The 24,620-nt window shown below is 44.3% G+C and overlaps 1 protein-coding gene across 4 annotated transcripts in view; it reads left to right on the top strand.

Annotated features, from left to right (window-relative positions):
- The window catches only part of GRIP2 (glutamate receptor interacting protein 2), a 529,887-nt gene that overhangs the window by 482,516 nt on the left and 22,751 nt on the right, over positions 1 to 24,620 (top strand). For all 4 annotated transcript variants that reach the window (XM_075938764.2, XM_075938768.2, XM_075938763.2 and 1 more), the window contains 5 exons: positions 4,276 to 4,342; positions 5,823 to 5,968; positions 6,261 to 6,405; positions 21,158 to 21,297; positions 23,975 to 24,151. In XM_075938764.2, the coding sequence (XP_075794879.1) occupies positions 4,276 to 4,342; positions 5,823 to 5,968; positions 6,261 to 6,405; positions 21,158 to 21,297; positions 23,975 to 24,151 (675 nt within the window). The remainder of the gene's footprint in view (positions 1 to 4,275; positions 4,343 to 5,822; positions 5,969 to 6,260; positions 6,406 to 21,157; positions 21,298 to 23,974; positions 24,152 to 24,620) is intronic.

The following is a 24,620-nucleotide window of genomic DNA, read 5'->3' as shown; positions in this document are numbered from 1 at the left end:
CATACAGCACACTTGTCTCCATTCATTCCACCCTTACGGTTATGGTCAATACACAATGGTGTTTTGTTAGACTGGTTTGAGGATCGTGCTAGAATTCCCTTAGATCCAGTCTGCATAATACGATGGAACCAAGCGTAACAATGGGGAAGAACAACCACGTTGTAATTTGGTTCCGTTCATGTTGGGTTCATAATGGAGATGAGTCTTTACACTAGTCAAGATATAAGTTTGTTTTTCCTTCTTGACAATTTTTAGCACTCAGGGAGTTGGTGCAACCAAGCAGCCTCTTAATTCAGCTTCCAATTCTAAATGGAACTTGAGAGCACTCAGTCTGCAGATAGCAGATGCATGCAATGTGCATCAGTGGGCTGTCAAAGAGGCTTTGAGGACATCTCTCTCAGGTTCTGTAGCGCTCAGCAGAAGCACTCCTGCAGCAGCACCGTCCAGTCAATTGTGTTTAGTCCTCTGTTGTGCTTGAGCGTGGACTGGTGACATTATACACTGTTAAAACAGGCGCCTGTTCAATCAGACAGAATATATCATTAACGGTGACCTGTAAAGCTTTTCTCTAGCAACCTTTTAATAGTATATAGGTTTTTAAAACCCACTAATAAATGAAGGCCAAAATAAAAAAGACCAGTATTTTTTTTTCTGTCTTTGGATTCTGCTGGAATTTCTTTTTTGGCTCCTTCCCTCCTCCCCCAGGCAGCTTATGTAAACTCCTGCTCTATAAAATAGTGACATTACAAAGCCTGTGAACATGTTCATGGCTGGCTTTTAACTGATATTCATAGGCTTTGAGGGTTTTTCCGTCCCCCACTCTCTGTGTTGGGAGACAATAGCATCTGTAACCAAGGCAATGTAACAATGTATAAGTGCAGAGAGTGTGAAAGAAAAAGGAGTATGCTATTTGCATATGTTTTTGGCATGTGAATAACAGAGAGGTCCGCAGTGGGCAAATCTCTTACATCGGTTTTTCTGAGTGGGGGAGCCACAGATACTATCTTTACTGTAAATACAGGCAGTCCCCGATTTACGCGGATCCGACTTATGTCGGATCCGCCCTTACGAACAGGGCTTTCTCGCCCCGGAGGTCGAGGTGGCGGATTGCTGCCTGCGAGCTCCGGGGCGAGAGAGCCCCGTTCGTAAGCTGCTCCCTGTGCCCCTGGTCTGCTGGAGACCGTCTCCAGCAGACCAGGGGCACCGGGACTGAAGCCGCAGCAGCGGCGGGTTCCCGCGCTTCTGGGGCTTTGCCAGAGCGCCAGTTCTGACTTACATACAGATTCAACTTAAGAACCCCAGCAGACCACAGGTACCGGGACTGAAGCCGCAGGCGCGGTGGGGTCCCTCGCCTCTGAGACTTTGCCAGAGCAAAGCCTCAGAGGCGCGGCACCCCGCTGCCGCTCTGCTCCCTGTGTCCCTGGTCTGCTGGGGGGGGGGGGGCACAGCTAGTGTGCCCCCCCCCCCCAGCAGACCAGGCTTTTGTTGTGGACCCTGGGGCAGAGCAGCTGGGGCGCTGCCAATTGGTCCTGCAGCGCCGCTCTGGGCACTACTGGACCAACCCGGAAGCACCCCAGCTGCTCTGCCCCAGGTCCTGATTCAGCCGCTGCTGGTCAGTTTCAGCAGTGGCTAAATCAGGATGCCTGGGGCAGAGCAGCTGGGGTGCTGCTGGGTTGGTCCAGTAGCACCGAGGAGCGGTGCTACTGGAGCAACCCAGCAGCACCCCAGCTGCTCTGCCCCAGGCGTCCCCAAGTCAGCCGCTGCTGAAACTGACCAGCGCTGACTACAGGAAGCCCGAGGCAGAGTTGCTCTGCCCCAGGTTTCCTGGAATCAGCCGCTGATCAGTTTCAGCAGCAGCTGACTTGGGGTTCTTAAGTTGAATCTGTATGTAAGTCAGAACTGGCGGTCAGTTTCAGCAGCGGCTGAATCTGGACGCCAGTTCCGACTTACATACAGATTCAACTTAAGAACAAACCTACAGTCCCTATCTTGTACGTAACCCGGGGACTGCCTGTAATTAAGAAAACGAAGGTTTTGTGTAAAACAAAGCAGAAGTGGTCTTCCTGGGCTACAAGTCTCATGAGCTGAAAGTTCTCAAACTTGAAAAAGCTTTGCAGACCACCTTTTATAACAATGTCAGGAGGCAAGACAGGTCATATCAAGGTATGCGGTAGGCTTTCTTCATGTTTCATTAAATGTTTGCATTTTGGAGCTCAGTTTCTTAGGCTCCCCTAAGGAAAGCATCCTCATGCATTTAGTGACCCCACACAGTTTATAAAAAACACCTGGGTTGTGGAGTACCAGTTTAATTTCTCCTTTAGAGATCTCCATTTGTGCAGCACAATAGGTAGAATCCTGGTCCCTGTAGCTTCACCATTGACACCAGTGGGGTCAGTATTTCATCCCTCTTACGTTCAAGGTGCTGTAAAATGCAGAACATACAGAGAGACGTTAGGCAAATGTCTCCATCAGATTTAATGAAGCCGAATCATAAAGAAACCAAAGGGTCAGGGAATTTATGCAGCCACAACACTGCCTGAGCACGACAAAGGATTTGCTGCTCTTTAATGGTTAAAGGCTTAACTATTAAATTCATAGAATCTTATGACTAGAACGGATCTCGTGAAGTCATCAAGTCCAATCCTCTGCACTTGTGATAGACCAAGCTCCACCTAGACCAGCGTTTCACAACCTTTTTTTATAAAGTACCCCTTTACAAAAATTATAAGTACCCCCAGTACCTACAGTTCTTAGACACACAATTTTTTTCTACCACTGCAACACATTTGTTTAAATAACTTAATCGTAGCCAGGCAGGCAATGAAATTTGTGGGTGTAAAAAGTACAAAAATAAAGCGCTGTAAAATTTACAACAAAAATTCAATTTTCTCCTAATTTCAGTTGCATTGACGTACCCTTTCCTCCCCCCAGACTTCTCTCGAATACCCCTAAGGGTACTCGTACCTCTGGTTGAGAAACACTGACCTAGACTATCCCTGACAGGTGTTTGTCTAAGCTGCTCTTAAAAATCTTCAGTTATGGAGATTCCACAGCCTTTACTCTTGTTTAACAATGCCATGTTAAAGGCAAAAGACAGGACTATGCAGCACTTAAAAGACTAACAAGATGGTTTATTAGGTGATGAGCTTTCGTGGGCCAGACCAAAGGCAGTGGGCAAATACTCTCTGCTAGATCCAATTTAGGTCCAGTGGTCCAAAGGTTTTATGGTTCATCAATTTGAGTCAAATATGACCATGTGCATCACTGGCTTTACCTCTGATGTGGTAGAGCGACTCATGTCCACGTTATGCATTATGTTTGATGTACAATGCTCATCCTTGCTATCAGCAGCTCATGAGCTAGGTGGGATTCAGTGTCTCCGCAAAGAGATTGATTCATGGTGGTCACATGCTTTTGTCTCATCATACAGCTCACTGGGCAAATCCTCCATTGTGTCAGACCAATGGGGTTAAATCTGCATCAAGCTAGTGTAACATAGAGACAAACTAGGCCTAGGCTCAATCTAGTGTCTGAAACACTGAACTCTGAAACCACACGTTACAGAACTTTCTGTATTGGAGGGCTTCAGCTCCATAGAAAGGTATATTAAGTAAGGCCTTCACGTGTTGTGGAAAGTGAGGACATCCGTATTAGACCTGGACAGATGAAGCAACCTTGGGTATGTCTACACTACCTCGCTAGTTCGAACTAGCGGGGTAATGTAGGCATAACACACTTGCAAATGAAGCCCGGAATTTGAATTTCCCACGAGGAGTAACGGTAGTTCGAACTAGGAAGCCTAGTTCGAACTACCTAGTTCATGCCCCGTGTAGCCGCGCTGCACGGGGTTCGAACCAGCGGGGTTTTAAAAATGGCGGCGCCCCGCTTATGCAAATGAAGCCCGGGAAATTCAAATCCCGGGCTTCATTTGCAAGTGCGGTATGCCTACATTACCCTCCTAGTTCGAACTAGGAGGGTAGTGTAGACATACCCCTTGTGATCAGAAACTCTGGCTTTGCGTCACTTAATTCCACAGTTTCATCACGTTGTTCTATAAGAGTCTGCAAGGAACTAGCTGACTAGTTTAGACAGGATGCAAAAATTGGCTGGGCCCAGGCTCTGTTGTTGCAGATCTGTCTTTTATAAATTCCAAGTGTGACTTGCATCAAATTAATGTAAATTTCCCCTCCCTGACTCCTGTTTCTCCCCTTGGCAGTCACCCTGATAGATTCCTGAGCCTGAAGTGTGTTTTATAGGCGTGCATCTCTTTTGCAGCTGCAAGTAGAAAGCCTGGTGAGCCTTTAATTATCTCTGATATCAAGAAGGGGAGCGTAGCTCACAGGTGAGTGCAGCATTTTACTGTCTGACAACATGCAATGCAAATCAGTAATTCAGTGCAGAGAGGCCCAAGCCATAGTGTTTGGTTCTGGAATGCATCCAAATTCAAGGGAAGTTTGGTTACAGAGGTTTAATTCAGTCTGTTATAAGGTTTCAGGTTTGAGTTTTCTGCTGGGATAGCTCCACTGCAGGCAAAGGAATTAAGACAACAGAAAATTTAGCTGTGGACCTGGAACCAAAGCTTCGGTTGGCCCCTCTGTCTGTGGATGTTTGCCTCCCCTTCTCTCTATTTAAGGGCAACATATTCAGTAAAGGTGGCTCGTGCATGAAGTGTCATGCCTTGTCAGCCGCCTGTCCCAGCATGCAGGTGACCAGAATGCAGTGTTCCCTTCCGGAGAGTAAGTGGTTTATGAGGACATGGACAGAGTTTTATATATAAATCTGCAGTGGAGCCAACAATCTCGTCGGGCCCCTGGGCAAGGTGCTGCTGGAAGGGGTGGGGCTAGTTTCCTCCAGGCAGCACTCAGCACCATGCAGGGCATGCCACGCCTACTCCAGGCAGCCTCCGCATGACCTGGAATGTTTCACATGGGCCTCCAGTGACAATTTGAAGGGCCTGGGGCTCACAGCTGCCAGGGCAACTGCCCTCTTTGTTCCCCTCCCCCATTGGTGGGCTTGTAAATCTGGGTGTGGCCTGTTTCTAGAGAAGACTAGCTGGGTCCCACTCCCTTCCCAACCTGTGCTGGAAGTGCTCTTGCTGGAGAAGTTTTCACTGTGGATTACTTGCTCTAGGCAAACTGTGCAGGTTTTAGTCCCTTATAGGGGTTTGCATGCTGACTTCTGCTGCAGCAAATTACTGCAGCTTCAGTGGAGCACGAATGAAGTAAATCCCAGTCGCTCAAATGGGATTTTTTTCCATTCCTCCACACAGCCAGTCACTGTTCACCATCTGCTGTCCAATAAACCCCAGGGCCCTACTCCTTACCTTGGATGTCTTCTGGAGGGGGGTGGGGTGACAAAGGAGGCCACTAAATTAGAGGGGTAACTATTGTAGCGTTAGAGAAGCTGGCATGTAACCAGACCCTTATTAACTATGCTTTCGTGAATCTGGGCCTGAACACAGCTGAGCCAGGGCTACCTAAAGGACTGGTGCTCTTGGAATGCAGCATCTGTGATCCTTTTAAAGAGGACTGCTTTCCAGAGAGCACTGAACAGCGGGCACCTACGCTGTGTTGCAAGGTGAGCACAAATAGTCTTCTCCAAGGGCTTATGGGGGCTGCGTGTGAATATTTTTGCAGAAGCACTAAATTGGCCCAGGTATTGCACCCACACACTTATTGCCCCCGATGGGCATTTCTAGGAAGCCTTGGAGGACAAAAGGCATTAATATTATTGCCTTCATTCCTGAAATGAAATAACAGTCAGAAGATCTGAAAGGTTAACCGAAATGCCAATTTTTGTTGTTGTTCTTCCTTTGCCTACAGAACAGGCACCTTGGAGCCGGGGGATAAGCTGTTAGCCATCGATAACATCCGCCTGGACAACTGCTCAATGGAGGATGCAGTGCAGATCTTAAGGCAGTGTGAAGACCTAGTCAAATTGAAGATTAGGAAGGATGAAGATAACTCTGGTATAGAAATCCTGACGCAAAGCACTGTCTGACCGTGCTAATAGCATTTGCCCAGGCATAATGCAAATGAACAAAGATGAGGCCGGCAGTTGGTCTGCTGAGTACTTTCCAGTTGATTATGGTGCTTCTTTTCCCCCTTCCCCCTTCTTCTCAATGTGGCATGGAAGGTTTAAATTCTATTCATTGTGTGCACAGCAGGAGACCTCAGGATTTCACTGCTAAGTGTTCTGAGCTTTCCTCATGCCTTATTTAGTTTTAAAACACGCTCCCGCCTACCTGTTTCCCATTTCAGATGAGCAGGAGACGAGCGGGGCGATTATCTACACAGTAGAACTGAAGAGGTATGGTGGCCCTCTGGGAATAACAATCTCTGGGACAGAGGAACCATTTGATCCAATCGTCATTTCAGGCCTGACCAAACGAGGGCTGGCGGAAAGGTGAGGTGCAAAGCAGAGACCACCCTTGCCTGCTGATAGTAGGGAAGCACAATTCCAGATGAGTTGAATGAAGTGCCTCTCTCAGGCACAGTTAAAGCAGCTGCTGCACCCTGCCCATCACAGCTCAGCTGCTCCACAGGGAGGGGGCCTGACCACACCATGTAACTGAGCATTCGTGGTTGGGGAATCATGTGCCCTCCCCAACCTTCACACACTTCCCCTCCCTCCTGTGTTGTCTCTGGTGCAAAGGAAATCCCAACAGGGTGGTAATTTAAGGTGACACTGGAGGGGGTTGTGATGTATTGCAAAATTTAGAAAGAAACAAAGGAAGGAATGTTTCTTTGGTCTAATGTGCTCTGAATGTGTCCCTTGAGTCGCAAGGTCTAGCTCTGCAGATGAAAGGTGCTGGAGAGACCAAAGTATTAGCATACCTACATGCATGCAGTGCTCTTCCCATACCTGCAGTAGCAGCATGTGAGAGACCACAGGCTTCTGAGTCCCTTACAGTGTCCATCCGATGAACAGTAGGAGGCCCATCACTGAAATCTCCAGTGGTTCCATTTTTGTTCCACCTCCACTTCTATTAGGAGACCACCCTGTCAGCGCGGGCTACCACCACCTCCCCTAATCCAGGTACTGGAGAGTGTGCCTTATAGGAAAGTACTTAAGTAGTCAACTACCCAATAAGTTTAGGCTTATCGGGTAGTCCAGTCACTACTCAACTACACACTTTCCCTCCCCCCAGTTCCTGGCTCTGTATCAGAGGCAGCAAGGAGGGGAGCTGGTGCTGGGGGAGGGGGACTTGCCTAAAAGCCAGTTCTCTCCCCCCCCCCAGTACCATCTCTGAGGGGTGGGGGCAGGGGAGGCAGAGCCGCAGCGGTCCCAGTGTGAACTGCTCAGTCCCAGCTTGTGTCTCCCCCAGGGGCTAATCCTGCTGCGGCTCTGCAGTTTAAATGTAGTAAGAGCCAGGGTGCCTGTGCACCCAACTCCTGCTACATTTAAACTGCAAAGCCACAGTGGGGGTAGTGAGCACCCCAATTTATCGACTAATCCAGTAGTCAAAGAAAATTCCATCAACTGCTTGACTAGCTAATTAACCGCTACTTAACATCCCTAGTGCCTTAACACACGTGAGTGTGGCCATAGCACTTCCTGCTGAAGGTACAAATCCCAGTAGCCTTTATTTTCATTATTTTGGTTGAAAAGCTGAATCCAGATGTGGATTGGTCTGCTCGTTTTTTTGTCCCCTCGATCTGGATTTGGGCAGCGTTGCCTCAGGTACCCTCTGTGAAAATGAAAATATGGCTGCTCTTTTGGTTCTTACAACCAACAAGATGACTTAAATGATTGGGAAAGTTTCTAGCCTGCTTTAAAAAATAAACTGTTCCCTATGTAATTTAAGGTGCAGTTGAATTGCATTTTGTATCTTAATAAATTTCTTCTTCTTACGTATAATATTCAAGTTTCAGAGAAGTAGCCATGTTAGTCTGTTTCAGCAAAAACGTGTCTTTAAGCTATTCGTTTTGAAGGTATCACAGCACTCCCGGTTGTTAGGTATTCAGTCTCTCTGTTTGCTTGCTGATTTAGTTTCTGTGGGATTGCAGCACCCTCTACTGCTCAAGGAGTAGAGCTGTGGAAAGCATCCAAGCATGAGTAAAGGGAGGGTTCAGGTTCTTGAGGAAGGCATAAATCATAACCCTGCACTCCAGATCTGAACTTTGTTTGTCTTCCTTTCGGTGCTGACTTCTCTCCTGCAGCTGGGTTTTTAGAGAAATTCTGCAGTTAAATTCTCTGCTTTCCTCTAACATTCATTTTCACTTTGCAGGGAACAGCTAAGTGTTTCCAACAACTGCCTTTATTTTGTACAGCAGGCAAATCAACTCTGTGCTTTGGGATAGAAGGAGAGAGAGATGCCTCACTTAAGTGGCTATATCCAAAGGCTTTGTCTACCTCCTGATTTTAATTCATTGACTTTAGGATTTTATGCTTCAGCCCATCATTGTAGGAGCAGTGTGTATTCCATGTAAAATAACATAGCGTGGGTATGAGCAGCTGGAATACAGTTGGGATTAATGCACAGTGGTCTTATACCTTTAGTGCTTCCTGTTCCCTTATACACCAATCCTGGCGTTCCCCTCGTTCCTCAGAGATGTACACATCTGACTGATAAAGAACTGTATGTCACATGGGGCAGGCAAGGACTGCAGTGATAGTGAATTCTGATATTGGTTCTGTCACAAAACAAGAAATAAAGCCTTTGAGAAGGGAAATGAAGTCATTTAGCGTCTAACAAAAAATGCCTGTCCATCACAGCAGCAGAGAGCTAGAATAAGAAATGTCACAGCAGGGGCTTCTCTGTGTAACGTTGGCTTCCTTGTTTGGGATGAAGCCTGCTAGGAGGGTAGGGCAAATATTGTTGTTCTAAGTTACCTTTCCCAAAACAATAGAGAAGCTAGGAAGTCAGGAGGGGAGGCATTGCCCCAGCAGGGAGAATCAGCCTGGGAATAGCTAATTTCAAGCATCCTCATCTGCCCTCTCTCTCAGCAGCCAGCAATTCTCATTCCATTCCTCCTTAGCGGGTTGCCTCTTGGAAACAAGCCAGGACTACCATAGGTTTATAGAGAATTCCGAGTTAAACCCACTGCCAGACCTGTGTGTCGTTTCTGCAGGAGCACAGCATGCTGCTCAGTGGACACAGCATGCGGTGGATGTGTTTCCCGTTTGCACAATGGAGATGTTCTGGCTGATTTGCCCCATGGTTGGGCTGCTGCTGCTACTGGTTTCTGGATTACGGGGAGGGCAGATTGTCTTGTAGGATGTGCTGTGTGTATGGCATAATGGGTGACCAGCTGACTAGCTGGGCTTAGAAAGCCCCAGATTCATGAGACTAGTTGTATTTCAACATTGAGCATTTTTATGTTGCGAGCCTCTGTTCTGGTATAAACCTACGGAGGAGGATTCAGGATAACGGGGTCATTGTGAACCAACAGCTTTCTCCCACCATTAATCCTTATGCTTGTTAGCACAGTTGCACTATACAAGCGCAGCCACAATCTGTGGGAATGCAACGCCTCCCTTCACATGCAGAGGTGAGCTGTCAGGTCAGCACTGCTTGCGTGCGCTCCTCGCAAGGGTCTAAATTGGTCACCAGAAGTGTCATGTCTCTCACTGCCAGAATTTTCAAATTTTGGATGGGCTCTTTGAATACCCTGCAGTGGGGTGCACACCTTCCTTACGTCAGACCCGCCTCGCACCACTGCGGGAGCCAGGCCCCTATCACTACGAACCAGTCCTCTGTGTCTTTTGGTTCTGGCAGCAAATGTGTCCATCAGAAACACTTAAAACCGGTTTGCACTTGAGCAGCATTAAAGGAAAGGATAGCATGATTCATCATAAATAGGGAGGTGTGAGACCGTGTACAGGGATCTACATGCTCTCTGGTTAACAAAGGGTTAACTCTAGCTCAGCTTCCCTCTCCCTTGCACAATTACTTATGGGAAAGGGAATGGCTAGGTTAGTGGCTGCTTGAGAAGAAAGCCTTTGGTTAGGCCACTCTCCGCATCCTGGGTGATCTCTGAGGGTACATCTACACAGCAGTGTTATTTTGGAATAACTGATGTTCAGTGTTCCCTCTAAGCTGTGCCACAGCACAGCTTCACAAGTGATTCATCAGCCCCGCCCAGTCAGTCAGCTCCGTGCACGGAGCCCTGAGCCTCTGACTGGGCCGAGCAGGTTAATCACCTGTGAAGCTGTGCTGCCCCGCAGCTGAGGGAACATTGCTGACGTTATTCCGAAATAACATAGTGCATGTCTACACTACAAGCCTGCATTTCAAAGTAATGTCAAGCTCGAGGACTTCTTACTTCGACTCATGGTAACTCTCATTTCACAAGGTGTAAGGAAAGTCAAAGGAAGATTGCTCTTCCTTCGACTTCCTGCTGTATAGACCGCACCAAAAGCCAAATTAAGCTATTTCGATTTCAGCTGCACAATTGACATAGCTGAGGTTACGTAGCTTAATTTGACTTTAGCCCTGCTGTGTAGATATACCCCGAGTGGCTTGATTTCCTGTTACTTGAGGGAAAGACCTTGCTAAAGGTGCCCCTTTTTCTTCCTCCTGCTGAGTCATTGAACCCATTTATACATTCTGAACAATAGTTACATTGCTCAGAGTGCTTCTACTTAGGCAGGTTTATAGTGAAGGAGGTGGGAATTTGTTCCCATTCGTGGTTCACTTTTGGTGATAGATTTCATTGCTAGGAATAGGGGTATCAGTGGTTAACTGGTTAACCCGTGGCCCGGCCAGGCTGGAGCAGCCCCTTGCTACGGCAGGCCCAGCCTCTAGTCGACGGCGGGAGGCCACTCTAGCCTGGCCAGCACCCCACCTGCCTTTGTTTAAGCAATTAACATAACATTTAACTGGTTAACTGATTAAATGGGATTTTACATCCCTAGCTAGGAGAGGTTGTTTCTAAGTGTTTGACAGTGTTTCTATATCCTAGGAAATTTCCCAGATTCTGGGAATTTTTGAGTAAAATGTGTCAAAATGGGAAAGTGGGAATTTTCTTGAAAATCTGTTAAATCCTGGGAAATTTTCAATGAAATTAAAATTTCTGTTCATTTTGTCATTCCTTTGGAATAAAAATTTGCGGACGATTCAGATTTATCAAAAACTGCTCTCAGTTGGTCAATGAGGATGCCTGTCAATTATTCGAACTCATTGAACTTGATGCTAAAAATTGTACAGTGGAAGGCATTTATACTAAATTCAAGGAGTCAGTGTTAAAAAAAATCCCACTGAATAATATTTTGGGTGTTACTTGTGATGGTGCAAATTTGATGATAGGAGCAAAGAATTCCTTTTTCTCTAAACATAAAGAGGATGTTCCAAATGTTGTTTTGCTGAGATGTATGTGCCATACATCAGCCCTGATATCAAGTTCAGCTTCTACAGTTGTGTCTGATTTCATAGAGGAGTTTATAACAAATATCACTAACTATCCAGCACATAGTGTTAAAAAGAAAGAAGAAATTGAGGAGATGGTTGAATATTTTCTCCATTTAAAGTTATCTATGTTAAAACCAAGTCAAACAAGCTGTACACCCTTGTGTAAACAGAATATTAGTGTTGTGGGATGCCCTGTTTAACTATACACAACTTGAGTGTGTCGATCAAAAAAGTCCAAAAGCAAAAGAAATACATGATGCAATGTGCAATCCAGAACTTAAAGCCTACCTACTATTTTTGAAGTATGTTTTGGGCTACATGAACAAATTCAATGCTGTCTTTCAAAACAAATCTCCACTCATTCATTGCATTAAACCAGAGTCAGTGAAACTTTTTAAAGTAATTGCAACAAATTACTTAAAACCATACTTCCTAAAAGGTGAATTAACGAAAGTTAATGTGTCACATACCTCTAATTTTATCAAAATTAATGAAATGTATACTGGTCCAGAGTGTGAGGAGTACTTAAAATGTATTGATCCTAGTGTACCTATGAATGTAAGAGAAGTGATTCAGCATTATTACATCACTTGTCAAGAAATGCAGCGCAGGCTGCCACTTCACTCAGTTGTTTTCTCAGAGGCTGGATTTATAGATCCTAAAATTTGTCTTAATGTCGATTGTAGATAAAGAAAAAAAGATATCTCAAAACTTTGTGCAATATTTAAGATAGATGTGAACTCTGCTCAAAGTGAACTCAGAGCCTTGCCATTTTCTTTAGAATCAAATCATAACATAACATAAGAATGGCCATACTGGTCCAAAGGTCCATCTAGCCCAGTAGCCTGTCTGCCAACAGTGGCCAGCACCAGGTGCCTCAGAGGGAGTGGACCTAAGACAATGATCAAGTGATTTGTCTTGTGCCATCCATCTCCAGCCTCTGACAAACAGAGGCCAGGGACACCATTTCTATCCCCTGGCTAATAGCCTTTTATAGACCTAACCGCCATGAAATTATCTAGCTTCTCTTTAAACTCTGTTATAGTCCTAGCCTTCACAGCCTCCTCTGGCAAGGAGTTCCACAGGTTGACTATGCGCTGTGTGAAGAAGAACTTTCTTTTATTAGTTTTAAACCTGCTACCCATTAATTTCATTTCGTGTCCTCTAGTTCTACTATTATTATTAAATTGAATGTGTAAAGAATAAGTCTATTGATGAAATGTGGCATGATATTTCTAAAATGAAACACTTTTCTGGAAAATGTATTTTTTAAACATTTGTAAATTAGCTCAAAAGCTTTTAGCATTGCCACATTCAAATGCAGAATATGAGAAAATTGTTTCAATGGTTACAGACATTAAAACTAAGAAAAGGAGTAATATGAAAACTAAAACACTCAATTCTAGTGTAATTGTCAGATCAGCTTTTAAAGCAAAAAAAAGAAATGTTCTAGTTTTGTAATTACAAAGAAGCATTTAAGTTTACATAATAAAAATATGTACGAATATGGATATGCTAGAAAAACTGGCGGTCAGACTGATAAAAATATTAGTGATGGTGATATTTCTAGTGAGGAGTCAAATCATGACTCATCTGATGAGTAAAACTTATCGTGATAGTTAAGTATTATGTAGTGAATTTTCTATTCATTTTATATGACACAGATGTTTTATATTTGAGTTCCTTTATTTATCATATATTACTGAAGTGTATACTGTACAGATTTTTATCTTGCAGGAGTAAAATAATTAAAATGTTTTATTATTCTTTCATTTTATGAAATCCCATCCATGAAATAATTAAGGATATCTGGATACAGGCAGTCCCCGACTTACGCGGATCTGACTTATGTCAGATCCGCAGTTACAAATGGGGCTTTTCTTGCCCCGAGGAGCGGCGCTACTAGAGCAACCCAGCAGCACCCCAGCTGCTCTGCCCCAGGTGTCCCCAAGTCAGCTGCTGCTGAAACTGACCAGCACTGACTACAGGAAGCCGGAGGCAGAGTTATTCTGCCCCGGGCTTCCTGGAATCAGCCGCTGATCAGTTTCAGCAGCAGCTGACTTGGGGACGCTTGGGGTTCTTAAGTTGATTCTGTATGTAAGTCGGAACTGGCGGTCAGTTTCAGCAACGGCTGAATCTGGACGCCAGTTCCGACTTACATACAGATTCAACTTAAGAACAAACCTACAGTCCCTATCTTGTACGTAACCCGGGGACTGCCTGTAAATAAAAAAAAATTTTGGATGAAAAGTTCAGCTTTAATAAAATTATATTTTTAATTATAGGGAGCATCATAAAATCATCAAAATTATTATATATAATAATAAAACCAATGAATTAACTATACATAAAATAGGCTTTATAACATAAAAATAGTCTGGGAATTTTTCATCAGATTTGGGAAATTTTTAGCGCTGGCCTGGGAAAAGATGGCAACACGATATAGAAACACTGGTGTTTAAGCTACTCTAGCAAATTAAGTCTCTGTAAAATGTGCCAACATTTTAATTTTTTAGAATTTGGCTGTATGGATAAAACTTTAAAGCAGATACTCCAGATCTCGTTTGAATCAGTAATTTACTTAAATGATATCAATTTCCTCCCTCCCCTGTGAAATTTCAGTGGAAATTGAGTGGAATGATAGTGACGTCTAGTGGCCAGTCAGAGAAATAGTATACTATACTTCAATTAAAAATTACCTGCATTAAAACACAGGCATTAATTTTGCACCTTTGCAACTGTAAAATAGATTTGTAAAACTGATAAGTGGTAGTTTTCAACTTCCGTTTGTCTTCACTCCAACACCATGTGATTTTAAAGGAGGAGATAAGTATCTGCTCTTGTCAGTGGCTGGTGACGTGCAAAAAGCTTGTGTTTAGAGGACTTGCAGTCAAATGTAATTTACTAAATGAATGGAAGTGACCTAGCTGAGAATTCCAGCTCTGGAAGAAAGGTGTGATGTTACAGACTTGCTTTCTTACTGACTCCGCAACATGAGGTTCCCATAACATAGCAAAAAAAAAAAAAATGTGGAACTGCTGGGGGAAGAAGATCCTCCTTTTGATTCTTTTAGTTAGTGAGCATTAGCATGGTACCATTAGTAAGATCCAGCATCTAGATCTTCCCTCCCAGTTGCTAGCTCTTGGGGTGAGTATATTCTCAGCACAACAGCCTGTGGCAGTGTGAAGTGAATATGTGTCACTGTTGTAGATAAGTAATGGAATATAATTGGGCAATAAAGAGTGAGACTTGGTATTCGTCATTATTGTTCCCACATTGTATACCCAATATGCTGAACCAACTGTAGCCATTCCTCAATTCTGAAAATTAAAATTGCTGAAGTTAACAGGGGGAAAAACTTTTAGGGCTGTAACAGTGTGGTCCTCATTCATCTGAGTACATGTGCATAAGTCCTTTTTGCTTAGGACTGGACTTAAAATCAAGTCACTTGCTTTGCTGAATCAAGATCAGTAACTCAGCAAGCCAAAGAAAGTAATTTGCGTATGTGTCGGTTCGACTTTTTTAATTAATATTCTTTGTCTTTGGTTTTCCCTGCTTCTGTGTTCTTATGAATGTGGAAACAAATGTTAAAGTTCTTCTTTGAGGAGTATCCCCGTGGGTGCTCCACCTTTAGGTGCATCAGTGCCGCTGCACCTTTGATCAGAGATTTGTGACAGCACTGCCCGTAGCCAGCATGGAGTGCCGGCATGAGTTCTCAAGAGGCTTCAGCGCATGTGCAGCCGGCCACCTCCTCAGTTCCTTCTCAACCGTCACCGCCTTCAGTCGCAGCTCAGCAGTCGCCCTTTACCTCATTGACAAGTTACATAGTTCCCCACGTTTTTTAGATGGTTCTTACCTCAGGAATCCTTTCCTAGATGATACTTGTTAAACTTTCTCTTATATTTTAGCGATAGTTTAAAAAAATCCCGTTTCTGTAGACAAAGATGTTAAGGGGACATACCAGTTCTGCACAAACAGCACTGCTGTCTAAGACATGCCTGGTGTGCCCGGATTAAAAAAGTGTACGGGCTGCAGGCTATCCATTTCAGTCTGACAGATACGAACAGTGTGTCCACTTCAGGGAACAGCACCCCACGGAGCATTGTCCTCAGTGTCAGAAACTTACAGTCTGCTCCAGAAGATCGAGAGAACTACAATTAAAAATAATCCAGCTGGAGAAAAAGGTGTGGTTGGCTTCTGACCCTGAGCAATCTACTCCTCCCAGACAGAACATAAGAACAGCCGTACTGGGTCAGACCAAAGGTCCATCTAGCCCAGTATCCTGTCTACCGACAGTGGCCAGCACCAGCTGCCCCAGAGAGGGTGGACCGAAGACAATGATCAAGCGATTTGTCTCCTGCCATCCCTCTCCAGCCTCTGACAAACAGAGGCCAAGGACACCATTTTATCCCCTGGCTAATATGGACCTAACCTCCATGAAATTATCTAGCTTCTCTTTAAACTTTATTATAGTCCTAGCCTTCACAGCCTCCTCTGGCAAGGAGTTCCACAGGTTGACTACACGCTGTGTGAAGAAGAACTTTCTTTTATTAGTTTTAAACCTGCTACCCATTAATTTCATTTGGTGTCCTCTAGTTCTTCTATTTAGGGAACTAATAAATAACTTTTCTTTATTGGCCCTCTCCACGCTACTCATGATTTTATATACCTCTGTCATATCCCCCCTCAGTCTCCTCTTTTCTAAACTGAAAAGTCCCAGTCGCTTTAACCTCTCCTCATATGGGACCCGTTCCAAACCCTTAATCATTTTAGTTGCCCTTTTCTGAACCCTTTCCAAGGCCAAAATATCTTTTTTGAGGTGAGGAGACCACATCTGTACACAGTATTCAAGATGTGGGCGTACCATAGTTTTATACAGGGGCAGTAAGATATTCTGTGTCTTATTTTCTATCCCTTTCTTAATAATTCCTAGCATCCTATTTGCCTTTTTGACTGCCGCTGCACACTGTGTGGAAGTTCTCAGAGAACTGTCCACGATAACTCCAAGATCTCTTTCCTGATTTATCGTAGCCAAATTAGCCCCCATCATACTGTACGTATAGTTGGGGTTATTTTTCCCGATGTGCATTACTTTACACTTATCCACATTACATTTCATTTGCCATTTTGTTTCCCAATCACTCAGTTTGGTGAGATCTTCTTGGAGTCCCTCACAGTCTGCTTCTGTCTTGACTATCCTAAACAGTTTTGTATCATCTGCAAACTTTACTACCTCACTGCTTACCCCTTTCTCCAGATCATTTATGAATAAGTTGAAAAGGATTGGTCCCAGGACTGACCCTTGGGGTACACCACTAGTTACCCCTCTCCAATCTGAAAATTTACCATTTATTCCTACCCTTTGTTTCCTGTCTTTTAACCAGTTCTCAATCCAAGAAAGGACCTTCCCTCTTATCCCATGGCCATGTAATTTACACAAGAGCCTTTGGTGAGGGACCTTGTCAAAGGCTTTCTGAAAATCCAAGTATACTATATCTACTGGATCCCCCTTGTCCGCATGTTTGTTAACCCCTTCAAAGAACTCTAACAGATTAGTAAGACAGGATTTCTCTTTACAGAAACCATGTTGACTTTTGTCCAATAAATTATGTTCTTCTACATGCTTCACAATTTTATTCTTTACTATTGTTTTGACTAATTTACCCGGTACTGAAGTTAGACTTACCGGTCTGTAATTGCCAGGATCGCCTCTAGAGTCACCTGGGACGGGGTCGGAGAGAGCAGCTCCTATTGGGTTGAGCCCAAAGGACTGGGTTATTCACCTGAAGAAAAGGTCCCATTTTCCTGAGGAAGCACCCTCTCCATAACAATGCTGCACCCCAGCACAAAAGGGGTCAGACAAGCAGCCTACAAGTGGGGCTGGTAATGAAAGTCGTCACCCCAAGCACAGAATGCACCTCAGCTAAGGTACCAACAGAGACAAAGCACAAAGCCTCCTTGTCGGCACTGAGTAAAATGCCCTCGGCATCCAGCCGCAGCTTGAAATAAACAGCACTGAGCCTGAGCACTTTGTCTGAGGCGGCGGCGGCAGCACCGCCAAAGCAGTCAGCACCGCTCCACCTCAGACAAAGCACTCCGGCTCGGTGCCACTTGTGAGCCTCACACAGAAAGCAACCAGCATTCCAGTTAACACTGCTGCACACGCCTCTCAGCCTCCACTACTACCCCCTCCCCAGCTGATACCACACTTTACAACAGCAGCGGCGCTCTCCGTAAACTCGGTGCCAGGGACTCCTCCATTCGGCACTTACAATACCCCGAACACCTCAAGGTGTACGTTTTCATCCACTCCAGCCACTTCAGCTGCCCCAATGTTTAGAGATGATGAGGACAAGGTGTCCAATCGAACACACTTAACGCGACGCTCCTTCCCTAAGCCTCAACAACAATGGCAGCCCCAACAGTGGTTTCCACTACCTATTCTGCCTAACTGGACATACTAGGACTCCTGGGCAGCTTATAAAACATCCACAACATCCATCCTTGGCACTGTGGTCCCATGCACCAATGGGGCAGTCTCCAGAGTGCTACAGATCAGATGCAGAGGAGCAGGATGGGGGATGAACAGATATCATGCTCTCCCCCACCCACACATACCTCATCTTCACCTCCTAATGATACGATCATGTCCCCACCGCCAACTATGGGGGATGATTTTAAATCATTCCAGGAACTTTCCAAAAGAGTTGCAGACACCTTAGAATTTCCCTGTCAGATATGCTGCAGATGCAACGTAACCTGACGAGCATTTTGCACACCTCTCTCTGCAAAACTGGCTATTCCCATGAATGAGGCACTTATGGATCCCACCAGGAATATCTGGCATACGCCTGCCACAATCCCACCAACATCCAAATGAGCAGACAGAAAATCTTATATTGCCCCCAAAGGAGCAAAATTCAAGTTCTCTCACCCAACACCAAACTCCCTTGTAGTGGAAGCTGTGAATCAATGAGGGAAGCAACAAGTCACATGTACCATCCCCTACGACAGGGATTGGAAAAGGCTGAATGCAATGGGGAAAAAGGCATATTCACCAGCAAGCCTCTAGATTAGAATAGCCAACTACATTGCGTTTGTAGCAAAATATGCACACCACATTTTTTTATCAATTAACACCTTTTATTGAGTCCCCCTCCCAGACAACAAAAAAGAACAGTTTAAATCAGACATTGAGGGCACACTAATATCTCAAACAGCCCTACAAGCCACATTGGACTCAGCAGACACAGCAGCCAGATCCATGGCCTCAGTTGTGGTAATGAAGCAAAGTTCTTGGCTTTAGCTTTCAGGATTTCCGAGAGAGGTCCAATCAACTGTAGAGGATCTCCCATTCGAGGGTACAAAGCTCTCTGCAGAATCCACAAACACTTCTCTGCATACCTTGAAAGATTCAAGGGCCACATTGAAGACTGTAGGCATTCACATACCTGTCACAAAGTAGATCATTCACCCAAAGGTACAGACCTACACCATTCAACCAACAGCAACAACACGATGACAACAGATGCCGACAACGCCAAAACAGGTATCCGATCAGTCATCAACTCAACAACCCTCAATATTCAGGCAACAGTTTTGAAGTCCTGGTCAAGGGTCTGACAACCTCAAAATTTCTGAGGCAGCAATCCAAACCATCCACAACAGTAGACTTATTCACTAAACACACAAATGCTCATAGCTAACAATGCTGCTCCAGAGCAGGCATAGGCCCCCGCTCCCTGGGGGATGTCTTCAGCATACAGTGAAAGTCACCCCCTAGCATATGCATTTCCACCATTTTCCCTGATACAACGGGTGATCCTCAAGATCAGACAGGAGAGGGCCAGAGTAATCTTAGTAGCTCCCAGCTGGCCCAGACAAACGTGGTATCCATATCTCTTACAGATGAGCGACTGACCACCACATCAATTCCCACGAGTCACATTTCTGCTCACGCAGTGAAATGGACAGATTCCCCATCCTGCCATCCACAAGTTACATCTCCAGGCATGGATGCTGTCTGGTTAAACACCATGAAAAAGACCTTCCCAGAATCAGTGCAGCTCATCCTCACAAATTCCGGAAGACGTACAACAAGAAAGACATAGACATATACTCAGAAATGGAAACAATTCATGGCCTGGTGCACAGCCCATACCTATGAACCTGCCTGCATGGGAGTATCCTAGATTCTACAATAACTATTAGACCTGCACAATGCAGGTCCTTCCCTGAGCACATCTCACCTCCATCTCCGCTCTCCATGCTGCCATACAAGGACACTTAGTCTTTATGCATCCTTCTGTTGAACACTTTATAAGGCGGCTACACAACATGTTTCCACCACTTAAGGACCTAATTCCAGCATGGGACCTGAACCTAGTATTAAAAGTTCTCATGAGTAAAGCTTTCGAGCCTTTAGCCATGCTCATTAGTACATCTATCCATGAAGATGGCCTTCCTGTTAGACCTCTGCCAGAAAAATTGAAGAAATGGGAGTCCTAATGGCTGATCCCCCATACACAATATTTCACAAAGACATGCATATTGTGTGATTCTGCGGACACATCCCAAATTCCTCCGAAAGTACTTACCTCATTCCATTGCCATGAACCCATATACTTACCTGTCTTCTTGTGGAAGCCACATAAGGACAACTAGGAAGTGGCTCGCCATACTCTGGATGTCTGCAGGACATTCGCCTTCTACCTACAGCAGACAAAGCCCTTTCACAAAATTCCATGACTGTTCGTTTCATCTACAGAGAGATGGCAGGGATTGTCCATATCAAAACAAAGTATCAAAATGGGTATCCGGATGCATACAACTAGCCTATACCCTAGTACAAAGAGAACCCCCACCCACCGTATGGGCTCAGTCTACAAGAGCCATGGCGGCCACAATGGCATTCCTACAGAACACATCTGCAGGGCTGCCACATGGGCATCAAAGCATACCTTCAAACAACACTATGCTATCCGGACATTCACAGATTGAGAAACAAGATTTGGCCAAACAATACTTTAGGTCACAGACTCTCACCTGCTGAATCTCCCACCTCCTTTTATGACTACTGCTTCATAATCACCTAAAGATGGAGCATCCATGGGGACGCTCCTTGAAGAAGGGAAGGTTACTCACCCTGTGCAGTAACTGGAGTTCTTCAAGATGGTTGTCCCCATGAGTGCTCCACCACCCATCCACATCCCCTCTGCTTCGGACTCAAACACATCCTGGTCAGAGAAGGAATTGAGGAGGCAGCCGGCTGCACATGCATAGTAGCCTCTTCAGAATGCATGCCAGCACTCCACATATGTGGCCAGCCACAGGTACTGCTGTCACAAATCTCCAATCAGAGGTGCGGCCGTGCTGATGCACCTAAAGGTGGACCTATGGGGACAACCATCTCGAAGAACTCCAGTTACTGCACAGGTGAGTAACCTTCCCTTGCATGCACAAGTATTCACAGAAATCACACACTGAGAGTGCTTGTCTGCTTTTTCATATAGATTTGACTTGGTTACAGAAACTGCCAACTTCATTTGCACACTTACAGATCGACAGCTGTTATGGTGACTGGGATATTGTATAGTGAGATTCCTAGTGATGTTTGTTTTAGTATTCTGCTGCAAATCGTAATGTGGTATGCACTCTCCACACATACAGGAAGACACTGTCCCTAATCTTATGAGGCATTGAAGGCTAGTTTCCCATTATTTAAATCAATCTATTAACGGCCCTTATATTAGGGAAAACAATGGTCTTCCTTAAAGTTTCTGACTTTGTGTCTTTCCTCTCTAGGACTGGAGCAATCCATGTGGGCGACCGGATATTAGCTATTAATAACGTAAGTCTCAAGGGAAAACCACTCAGTGAAGCGATCCACCTACTCCAAATGGCTGGAGAAACTGTAACGTTGAAGATCAAGAAACAAACTGAAAGTAAGTTTAAGAGCTTTTGCCACCTTTTTGTCCAAAGTCTACAGCAGAAGTAGAAATGAAGTTGGCTTCATGGTATAGCAAGTAGTGTTTAGCAGTGCCATAGGAGAATCTGGATTTAATTCCACACCCTGGTGCTCGGCTATCTGGCAGTGTAGGGACAAAACGTGCTGCAAAGCCCATATACTCAGATCTGAAAAAGGAAAGGCTGGGAGGAAATGTTGGGGAAAATAATTACTAAAATTTAAAAAAATATTTAAAATTATAAAGGGACACGATCAGCATAATAATTGTATCTCAGTCTGCAAATGTTAACTTGTTGCTGTACCAGTAACACCTAAATTGACTAGAGGTGAAAAGAGATTAGATGGAAAATATATAAAATGTACTTTTCAAGACAGCACTTTCTGTGTCAGTGGTTTTACAGTTTCCCCATCTGTGTGGGTGTTCCACAGAGCAAAAGGAGGGCAGAAAGAAATCTGTTTAAAATTAAAAATGTGATGTTTATAAAGCTACAGAATTAGCATGTGCACTTGTAGTTCCCAGAAAAATTACCTTTAACTCTGCCTTTTTTGAAACTGACTAGTTTTCACACAGGCTGTTATCTTTAAAAGCCTCTCCTAGCTTGTGTTCCTAAGATCTTCAAAGCTACCTGCTTTTTATATTAAAATCCCCTCTACCTCATTACCTCTATGTAGCTTTGAAGTCATTCCACTCTGATGTAGCATCAAAGAAGGAGGCAGCATATCTAGGACTGACAGACAGTAAGGACAAGTTAACCATCTGGATAAATTTTAAAAAGAAAAATCTCTTCCAGGACTTCAGCCAAATTTCAGTCAAATGCAACTATTGTAGCTAAACTCGGCTGTCAATTTACAAAAATATTGTGATATGTTTCTAATCCCTCCTTTTCCTTCCCATGTTATAAATCACCTTTTTGTCATGTCTTTGTGCTCCCCAGGTTTGGCTGAGGCCAGATATGGAAAAGCTGTGAGAGAGACAGTTTTTTCCTGTTCTACTTAATAGCAGGAAACACCAGAAACCCTTCCAAGGAAGCCTATTCCAGACTAGAATTGCAAGTCCAAGAGATTTGAAATAATAATAATAATAATAATAGCACCTAACTCTTACTTAGCTCTTTTCCATACATTTCAAAGTGCGTTCCAAAGGAGAGCAATATAATCATTCCCATTTGGGGAAACTGAGGCACGGGGAGACCTGTGACTTGTCCATGGTTATTTTGCAAAGCAGTGGCACATCTGGGAATTAAACCCAGGTGTCCTCAGACCCAGTCCAGCACCAGTCTGCTACCCCAAATATCTAGGGCCTTCTCTAAAAATAACCTTCCCCCTGTGTTCTGTGGGTGCTTTCTCTGTAGGTCACTGAAATGATTGAAGAAGTGCCAAAGTGACTTCATGGTGATCATTTTCAGTATAAAGACTGTGTAATTAAAATCTCAAGTTACTCTCAGATTAATCATAGCAAGTTACCCTTTTCATGCTTGGGATGCAGAGACTTTTTTAAGGCTACTTAACTTTGTTTGGCAAAATAATCATCTGTCCTCAGTCATTATTGCTGATGCGCTGAGGGTAAAATGTTGGGCATGGATTGCAGAGGTAGGTGAGTCCTAACAAGCTGTTTAGTAAAGTTGAATTATAACAAAGAAACTGATCCCATCACTAGCTTCCCCTAAAAAGGGGATGTAAGATAATGGCAACAGGACCTGTTTGCTCCAAGTTTGAATTTTCTCAAGCTCTGTCCTCTGAGGGAGAATGGTTCATTTGTATGGCAGTAAACTCATATTCACCTTCCAGGATTTTATTACTTTAACCAGGTGGTTTAGCTCCCTGTCCATGTGACAAGCCCATTGGGACAACCTTGTGAAAATGGCTTCAAACACAGCAAAGCCATCCAGTGTGTCCAGAATACTAATTCTATGCCTAGAACACTGTTTGGACACTGTTTGGGTCCCTGTCCATATTGATAAACCATGTTGGAAATGGTTTTCACTAAAGCCCTATCTAATCTAAGTAACATGAGGGTGGGAAGGAAGTCCATGAGCCCTCCCACCTATAGAAATAGTATCTCAGGTGAATGGGTGTGGAGGGCCTCCAGAAGACAAAAGAGATGGATTTGGGATTTGTAACGTTCAAGTCTCTGCATTCTGGAATTAAAAAAAAAATCCCAGTGATAAATGTCTTATATACAACATGTATATAAGAACATGAAAAGATGGCCAGTTTTTATGGCTTTTAGAGTAGCCATTGCAAGGCCATGCGTATGGGAATATCCTAACTGTTAGCTAGGACAGTCTCCTTTCTTGGATAATCTAGATGCTCCAGTGAGCTTCCTCAGAAGATTTGCCAGTCCAAAAATCAGCTCTTTAAACTTCTCTACCAAGTCATCAGCTGGTAGAGTGTTTTAGCTGAACATGAAGGTTGCAGTTAAGAGTGATGATCCTTTTCATAGGAGACTTGCTTTTCCAAGAAGCAGAAAGTGGATTTTTCAGCTCTGGCTTGCTCAGATACCTGAGCATAAACCCCTCTCTGATGCTCACCTATCACCTTTGTAAACATGATGTTTATCAGGTCTTCAGTTTTTGGTCATCTTTGTCAAGTAACATGCAACCCAGCTATGTTCAATAAAATGCATTTGAACAAGCAACCTATTTTTATTCCAGGGCCCTACCCCAAAAAAGCAGGGAGTGTGAATGAAGTGAGCGACCCAGAAGATGAACTAACTGATTCTCAGAAAACTAGCAAACTCTCAGAGATTTATTCCACCACCATCCCCAGCGTGGATAGCGCTCTTGAATCCTGGGATGGTTCGGGTATCGACATGGGCTACGGAAGCCAAGGTGAGTCTCGGTGTCTTTATTACAGATGTGTGAGCTGGCTATGACAAACTGGCTATAATAAGAGCCAAGCTTCACTCTCTTGCATGATTTCTTGGTTTTGGAGGGGCACTGAATTGCGGAAATACCATGGACTGGATTGTTCTTGTGGTATTTTCAGCCCAGTGTGAAGCAAGATTTCCCGAACAGTTCTATGCAGAGTTTCGAGACATATCAACATTTGGCTGCTTAACTGAGCAACCCTAGTTCCTCTGTTGTTTTGCACTCGTGGTGTTTTTGGCCTCAGAATCTCAAAGTCCATTGGCAAAGGTAAATAAATATTATGCCTGTGTTATAGATGGGGGAAATTGAGGCCAATAGAGATTGTGACTTGCTCAGGGTCACATAGTGGGTCAAAGACAAAGTTGGGATGGAGCCCAAGTCAGCTGACCCCCAATCACTGTTTAGCTTCTGGATTGTGCCACGTCAGAGA

The sequence above is a fragment of the Pelodiscus sinensis genome, chromosome 11, assembly GCF_052426305.1.
Source record: "Pelodiscus sinensis isolate ZL-2025 chromosome 11, ASM5242630v1, whole genome shotgun sequence".
Taxonomy (NCBI): Eukaryota; Metazoa; Chordata; order Testudines; family Trionychidae; genus Pelodiscus; species Pelodiscus sinensis.
The sequence above is the reverse complement of the archived record's forward strand: the minus strand, read 5'-3'. Positions and strand labels throughout refer to the sequence as shown.